Source organism: Agrilus planipennis, unplaced genomic scaffold, assembly GCF_000699045.2.
Source record: "Agrilus planipennis isolate EAB-ADULT unplaced genomic scaffold, Apla_2.0 scaffold13, whole genome shotgun sequence".
NCBI classification, from domain to species: Eukaryota; Metazoa; Arthropoda; class Insecta; order Coleoptera; family Buprestidae; genus Agrilus; species Agrilus planipennis.
Window position 1 is genome coordinate 1,374,738 of NW_020439040.1, and position 8,273 is coordinate 1,383,010.

Sequence of the window (8,273 nt, forward strand, 5' to 3'; positions counted from 1 at the left end):
TATATAGTGGTACATTGTGGTGTTTTGGGAATTAAATAAAGATTTATTATTATTATAACTAATTCATTTACTCATAATAGTCTTTTAATTATTTTGTTTTCTTCATTATTTTATGTTATTGCGTTAACTTGTTATTGTGGCACTTAAACTATGTTAAAAAGCTGTTTTTTTTTTAATTTATGCTAATGTAATGTTTCTTAACTTATTTTACAGCGTCTCCGAATTTCTTTAGCTCATTCCCAGGACTGGCTGGCACTTCCTCAGGTTCAGGTCTTTCACGCAGCTTAGTCGATTCACCTCACAGTGGAACAGTCTCTCCCCATATCACTCCACAGCCCTCCCCACCACCTCATGCAATCACAAATTGCTCACCAATTCCCCAGGTTGTTTTAGAGAAGCCTTCAGTTGTAGCTGCATATCAGGTTAGCCAATAAAATTAACTGTAATTGTACTTTTGTTTGTATTGTAAAAAAGGTAAAAAGCTCTTATCTTCAAAATTTGGAAACTTTTATAGGGAAAATATGCTATTTTTCCTATGAAAAAATTGCAACAACTTGTAATTATTGTCCTTATTCATTTTCTGTTTTTATATAGGAAAATGTAGGTGGCACTACGTATTTTTATCCGACATCTGCAGATAATTCTGTGACGCCAAACGATACATTGAACTCGGTTGGGGTGGTTACTAGTATCGCTTCCGGTTACCAGGTGTATCCCGGCACCCCTAGTCACGTAGCTGCACTCAAGGGCCGTGGAGGCAACTCATCCTACTTTGTTTCAGACGATATAAGACTCGACATCCTCAACCGCAATGCTCTCACGCTCATGCAACCCGATCCTGAACAATTTCCAGGTATTCTAAACATTAATTTGCCACTTTGATTCTCTTTTTTTATTGTTTTTCTTTCAGATCTTCCTCCAGAAGTGGATAATTACCATGAATTGTGCCCCATCGAACCCATTCCATCGAATCCCCTCCATAAAGCTCACTTAGGTTACCAAGCGTCAATGTACAAAGCCACCCATGTAAAGACTGGCACCAGATATTGTTTAAGAAGAATACACGGTAATAAAGTTATAGTTTGTGATTTTACTGGATCTTTATAGATCTGATGTTGACGAGCAAAAACAAAAAATCAATTCATTTGCAATCTGTAGATGTGGAAGTGCATTTTCAGGTTTCCGTCTTCAAAACACGAAATGTATGGCTTATGTGGACCTATGGAAGAAACTCATCCATTCCAACATTGTACAACTAAAGGAGGTTTTTACCACCAAATCCTTCGGAGATAATTGTAAGGAATTCTTCACAATATGTTCATATAAATACATATATTAATTTTTTTTTTCACAGCATTAGTTTTCGTTTACGACTATCATCCAGGGTCGGAAACGTTGCTGTCGAAGCATTTTTCTCCGGATCAACTGAACGGATATACAGACCCCTTTGCGACCGATCCTGCAGCTCCAAGACCTTACAGTCACCAGAAGAACAATATTCTTCGCTACCAACAGACTAACAAACTCCCTGAGCCTCTTATATGGAATTATATCATCCAGTTAACATCAGCACTCAGAATTATCCATGCGGCAGGTATATTTTTTATTTATTAATTAATCTACTATTATTATTAGAACTTATTGATTTCCCTGTTGCAGGTTTAGCTTGCCGTAGCCTGGATCCTACAAAAATTATCCTAACATCAGGCAAGCGTTTAAGATTAAGCTGTTTGGGGGTGATGGATGTAATTATGAATGACACAAGTACAACGAGCAACCCCATTGCCCTGGTACAACACTATCAGCAGGAAGACTTGACAGCTCTTGGAAAACTTGTGCTTGCCCTTGCTTGCAAGTCTACGATGGCGGTTCAACGTGAGAATATATCAACAGCTTTGGAAGTCGTATCCAGAACGTACACGCCTGATCTACGTAATCTAATCATGTAAATAACATAAATGTTATTAATAAATTAGATTTAATGTTTATCAGTAAAGTCAGTCGTTATTTATATTTAATTAATAGGCGTTCAAAACTTTTTTTTTTCTTTTTGTTTAAGGTACCTTTTGTCAACGCAACAAAGAAGAAGTGTAACCGATTTAATGCCGATGATCGGGGCCCGTTTCTATACCCAATTGGACAACGTCCAGTCACGCACAGACATCCTGGAGAACGAGGTTGCTAAGGAGATGGAAAACGGTCGTCTCTTCAGGCTCATGGTTAAACTGGGAACTATTAACGAACGACCAGAGTATGTACTCGATTTTTCTTCAAACTTTGCAGTTTCCTAATTTTTTTTATTTTATATTGCAGGTTTAATTTAGATGGAACGTGGTCGGAGACGGGAGACAGGTACATGTTAAAATTATTTAGGGACTACGTATTTCACCAGGTCACTGAGGATGGTCGTCCATGGCTGGATATGGCTCATGTTGTACAATGTTTAAACAAATTGGATACAGGTGTACCTGAAAAGGTAAGTTTTTGTGCACAGATACTCCTCTGCCTATTTAAATGAATAATTTTTGCCACTTGCATAACTATCATCACTGCAAGCTACAGACTCGAAATTGTGAATAAATTAATAATTAAAATTTGCAACCCCACACCCTTGTAGAAAATATAACTTCCGATTTCTTTTTCGTGTGAATTATATGTTTCTTCCAGGTTTGCCTAATGAGTAGAGATGAGCAAAGTATTTTGGTTGTGAGTTATGCAGAGTTAAAACACTGTCTCGAGCAGTCGTTTGGAGAAATACTTAACGCGTCGATGGCGTCCCAGAACGTCACATAATGATAATAATACTGATAAAAGTAGTTGTCGTCTTTCAAAAAAAAAAGATAAAAATTAAAAAAAATCAACAGAAACGAGAAGGGGGAAATGATTTGGATCAGTTAAAGAATCAGGATAATTAAGAAAGAAATTGTACAAAAACAGGAACGAAACAAGTCGTTGTTGTGTAGTAATTTTATTATTGGTGCATATAATTATCTATTGTTATTATTATTAATTATTGCTATGCGGATGTACAATCTATTTTTAAATAGCATCCTTTTAAACGTTGTTATGAAAGATGGTATTTTTAAGGGGCTTACAAATATATAATTTTTGTATATTAGGTTTCTCATTAAGAATTGCACTTTTTTGCCTAGATATGGACAAATTTTGAATAAAATGTTAAAAGTCTTCGATGGAGATTTCGTTGTACTATATTTAACTTCCATTTCTGTGATAGTGTGTAATTTTCTTTTAAAGGTTGAATTTAATTGTTTATTGTAAAATAATGCGAGTATAAAATTACCACAAAGTCAATAAAGGTAAATTAAATATAAAAAATTTTCGGGATAACTTTTGTTAAGTTCAATAGGAAAATGTTTCATCTTTTAGTAAAATTTTAATTACATAATAACATAGGGCATTTAAACGGTTTATTGATATAAAAGAATGCATTACTGATGTAATTTTTGTTTCTGTATATTTTTGTGTCTGAAGTGAGTCCCTTAGAGGTGACTTAATTTCACTCATCCGATCATTTCCTCCTTTCTACGTTAACGAATTAATTTAATGAATAATTGTAACGTTGCAGCTCTTTAGGATATAATAATAATAAAAGAAAAAAATGAACGATTTATTTTTAAGCGATAGTTTTGTTAAATTGTAATGTTTAACTCTGGGGAGAACTGCAACGTGTCTATGAAAACAAGCAAGAATTAATAATTCTGTACATTGTATGTAATTGTGATTTGTGAGATTAAAAAGGTCTTTCCTGGAACGACACACACAGACTTCCGGTCGTATGTACAATATAAATCTTTCGGGTAAAAGAAAAAACTTAATTTTTCGAACGTGTTCTCTGCTTCATTTATTTTTGGAGCGCATTTTCATTTCCAAGCCGCCAAGTACTTTTTTATTCTTGTATTGTGTATATTGAAGTATTAATATATAAATTATTTTTCAATAAAAATTGAAAAGTTACGAACTTATATTAATCCTTAATCTATTAATTTTCATAAAAACCTCTACAGAGATGAAGGTGTATCTAAAAGAGTGCAAGTAAGTGTTATTTAAATCTATTTTTTATTGGACCTCATTCATATCTGCAACGTTAAACGTTTATTAAAATAACTTGTGCTGTTAACTGTTTATTAAGTAATATTTTCAACTATAAGCATATTAGGTAACTACAAAAGGACCGTACAAGATGATGAATTTGTAACATTAGAAAACTCTTGTGCAAAATTGTTTTATACACAATTACAACTTTTGTCGCTCTCTTAAATTCGTTTAGATGTTTGTTTTCAAATTGTTTAGGGGCTTCTTTTCAAATCAATCAGGTGCCAAAAATGGTCTGCTGCCTTGTGTACTAACATCTAAAAAAATATAGATTTTAAATAGAATTTATAGTAAGAAATTACACTTTCAACCACAAACCCTCTGTTATAATTGCAGATAAATCGCCATTTTGAGAGTCTTTTCTCTTACAATGTAATTAACAAGTCCTACTACGTAAATGTGCTTATTTACTTATTCTGTATGTAACTTGGACCTGTTTTAAAGCCTTTGCAATACTCTCTACATATCAATTTGTCTACACTGATAGTACTTTTTTGTGCTTCATAAGGCTTGTTATATTACCAACATTTTGCACTGAAAATGTTTTAACATACTAAATAGTTACGGATAAATAAAATTAAACTAACTGTTGAAAGCATTACAGAAATTAAATAATTAATTACTACTTACTGTAAGAAGTTATTGACGCCTCTTTAATGTAATCATAGGATGGTATTTGTGGTATTTGTTGAATATAAAAGTAGAATAAACATGTAAATTACTGTAACTTGGTAACATTGACGTAAACAAATGCTTTTTAACAGGTGCGATGTAAACTCTTCACAAATGCTACAACAAAATACAAACGCAGCACTTATTATCACTTTAGTGAAATATTTGTGTATTATAATGTAAAGCATTCATTTGTAACATTGAAAAGACCAGTACGTTACCTTCAGTGGTCATATAAAAGTAACACTTTTACATGTTAGTGTACCATTTTCACACTTCAGATCTATGCTGTAAGATCGAAAGTACATAAAAAGAAGATGCTATTTTAACTGATTAACTTGATTGAAAGACTAATCCACCTGGGCAGATCTCAAGACCACTAAATGTATTTTACAGCCACATTCTTTTTAAACACCTTTAGCGCCCCAGTAGGCTTTTTGATACATAAACACCCACATCTAGAATATGTTTAATTATATTTGAGGGTACAATTTCTTCGTTTTGTGTTAAAAAATATAGAAATAAACAAACGTTAGTGTTGAAGAAAAGCATTACAATAAGTAAATATAACCACACATAACCCTCAAATGATTCTTGATTTTTACTTACCTTTTAGGCATTTAATCAAAAAATCGAGAGCTCTATCTTCTTCAAAATTTTTAGCGCTTTTATCCTATACTAAATTCTTGTTCTAAAAGGCCTTAATTACAAATCAAAATATATTGTTTTTCTTTTCCGATAAGAGCGGCTGTCAATAAACGAAGAATTACAGTAGGGCCAACTTAATTCTCCGTACAACTTCTAAATTCAAAAATCACTAATGGGGGATACCTTTCTTAACTTATGCTCTCCTAATACAAAATTTGAAATTTTAAGTTGCAACACAGATTTCGTAAAATGTCCGGCGCCTCCACCAAAATTAACACAAATAGGACAATGATACTCTCTTATTTTAGATATTGTATTTTTATTGTACCTTGCAAATCCACTGATAATTCGAAATTTTTAGTAATTTCTTAATTGAGGTATGAATACGAGGTCTGTTCAACAAAAAATTTGTCAAAAAAAGATCTTAATCAACTTATGCTCTCCTAATACAAAATTCGAANGTAACTTTCTTTTAATTTGTTTTTCATTTTTAGTAAATGTATAACTTCTTTAGAAGATTTTACATTGTATCATGACTTCAGTTTTTGACGAAAGACAGGAATTCTTGAAAAGTCCTTATCTTTTAAAACGCGAGTACGGTAACTTCTCCCCATTCTACATTACAGTTGCAATTTGCAGTGTAGTCCTTGCAATAATATTTGTCATTAATATCGTACTTGGTTGCTGTACCAGATATTCAGAGTATTGGAACGACAGATTTACAGGTAATTGAAGGATATATTTGTGGGTATTTATCATTATCTAATGTTACTTTAGGTAATCGTTGGATAATATCACTTTGGACAGCAACCCCTCATAACCAACCATCTCTTGACTATACGGAATTAGAATTGGTAGATATACCAAGTGTAGCTCCAACAGTATATCAACCAGCACCACAAGAACAACAAACTACTGTTCAACACTCAGAATATTTAGAACTTCAGCATAAAAGAGAGAGTGCAATTTAATTAATATTCAAAATGTTTCATGTATACTGGCCCGCAAATGCAGCTCTAACACTCTTTTTAATAGTGTTTGTAATCATTATTATTCTGAGATTTGGCCCCCGTTTGTGTAAACTACGTCATACAACCCTGCCAGATGAGCATCAGTGGCAGGAAAAAATTTATGAGCAAAAAGTGCCTTTTGAATCATATGCTTAACTACAGCACCAATGATTACAATTAGTTTGTTAGGTTTTATCAAAAAATATTTCTTTTTTATATCAATTAATACTAATATTTTGTTACTCAATCTTTAAAAGTATTTATAATGTATTTTAAATGCACAACAAATATTCTAATCACAAGTATTAATTTAAAGACTTAAAGCGAATCTCTACTATTAGTGGTAAATTTATTTAATATCAAATGTTGCTTTAAATGTTTTATTTTGTGTTTATTAATTTTTGTTTTCCAAGTTTGAAGATGTATAATTTTATCTACAATCCGTCCATTTTAGATATTTATGTATTTTACCTTTTTTGTAACTTTTGATAAGTGTTTTTACAACTATGGGTTAAATAAACAACTTTTTATATCATCTACTTCTTTACTTTATTTTATCATTTAGTGTTGATAGTAACTTAACAACTATAACAGAAAGAAAAGTAATGGATATAATGTGCAATATGGATCATAAAAAAGAAACCTTATTTAGACTAATTCTATACTTCATCTTCATTTAAAAGCATGTTTGGAATCCCATTACTAATAGGAAATTTTCTTCCTGTCTCTGGACAAACTAGCTCTCCATTAATTACTTCAACTTCCAGTAAAACTCTATGAACTTTCTTGAGAAAATCTGTATTGTTCTCGTAATCGTCAACTATGCTTTTAGGCATATCTTCAACCTGCCCAATACTTTCTGCTGCATTGTACAAAACATTCCAATCCAGTTTAGGGATTATTCGAGACACAAATTCAGGATTAAAATCTACCTCTGATACTTTCACATCAAATGCCTACAGCAAAAGAGAGTTTATATTGGAACAATATCATTAACAAACACATTTTTACATTTATTTTTAAAGGATATCCAACAGTGACCCCTTTCATGCATTTTGAGGTTAGCATGTTGTGAGTTAACAGTTTCATATTGCAAACTGCACTCCTTTTTATTTAAACGCCAGTTAATCTACAAATGCAAACTTAAGTGCGTTTTTCTTAAATAATTATTAACCATTCCACTTATTCGTTATTCAAAAATTAAAGGTTATATTCATAGATAATAGGTTACATTAGTTAAAAATACAACATTTATCATAGATAACCATAACCGTAGACTATAACTGCTCTACTAACAACATGGCCTTCGAAACTGAACCAAAGATAAGAACTGAACATTTTTTTTAGTATCTATCTATTGATCTATCTTTATAATAAAACTCCAGGAAATGGAAATATTCTATAATTTAATTAATATCATAATTAAATATTTACTCTTCTATTAATTCTATTATTCTATGAGTTACATCCCAGAAAGGTTTGTGATGTCTATGGTTTGTGTTCATAGATGAGACGTCAATGTCATAATTTAAGGTTAATATTTAATCCTTATTTAATTTATTAAAATGAATTGAATTGTGACCTAATTAAATGGACTCTGAAAATGTAAAAGAAAGGCTCAATTCTCTTTTACAAAAGAAACTTTCTGGTCAACAAGAGAAAGATGTAGGAAAAGATGGCAAAGTTAATGAAAACTCAGTTGAAGAGATGTCAGTGTCTCCTCAAATATCAGATAAAAGAAATATTCTTGAGAAATCAGATAGTTCCAGCAGTGAAAACGGTAGTAATGGTACTTCAGAAGAAGGAAATGAAGATTTTATTATGAATCAG

General features: G+C 31.8%; 2 protein-coding genes and 1 long non-coding RNA gene across 3 annotated transcripts in view; 1 reads left to right on the forward strand and 2 right to left on the reverse strand.

Moving 5' to 3' along the window:
• The window catches only part of LOC108744284 (PAN2-PAN3 deadenylation complex subunit PAN3), an 11,780-nt gene extending 8,156 nt beyond the window's left edge, over positions 1-3,624 (forward strand). The window contains exons 6-14 of the mRNA XM_025976752.1: positions 289-422; positions 595-853; positions 911-1,066; positions 1,179-1,295; positions 1,355-1,594; positions 1,660-1,945; positions 2,060-2,251; positions 2,314-2,476; positions 2,668-3,624. Coding sequence (XP_025832537.1) covers positions 289-422; positions 595-853; positions 911-1,066; positions 1,179-1,295; positions 1,355-1,594; positions 1,660-1,945; positions 2,060-2,251; positions 2,314-2,476; positions 2,668-2,793 — 1,673 coding nt within the window. The 3' untranslated portion in view covers positions 2,794-3,624. The remainder of the gene's footprint in view (positions 1-288; positions 423-594; positions 854-910; positions 1,067-1,178; positions 1,296-1,354; positions 1,595-1,659; positions 1,946-2,059; positions 2,252-2,313; positions 2,477-2,667) is intronic.
• A 471-nt stretch (positions 3,625-4,095) lies between these two features.
• Positions 4,096-5,563, reverse strand: LOC108744285. The gene is made up of 5 exons (XR_001938951.2): positions 5,395-5,563; positions 5,007-5,243; positions 4,744-4,902; positions 4,432-4,647; positions 4,096-4,370 (listed from the first exon to the last, which is right to left on the reverse strand). It is a non-coding gene; the product is annotated as an uncharacterized LOC108744285 (long non-coding RNA).
• Positions 5,564-6,827: 1,264 nt separating this feature from the next.
• LOC108744205 (multifunctional methyltransferase subunit TRM112-like protein) lies at positions 6,828-7,699 on the reverse strand. The gene is made up of 2 exons (XM_018479854.2): positions 7,455-7,699; positions 6,828-7,399 (listed from the first exon to the last, which is right to left on the reverse strand). The coding sequence occupies exons 1-2, from the start codon at positions 7,530-7,532 to the stop codon at positions 7,103-7,105; spliced, it is 375 nt and encodes a 124-aa protein (XP_018335356.1). The 5' UTR covers positions 7,533-7,699; the 3' UTR covers positions 6,828-7,102.
• Between the last annotated feature and the right edge of the window lie 574 nt (positions 7,700-8,273).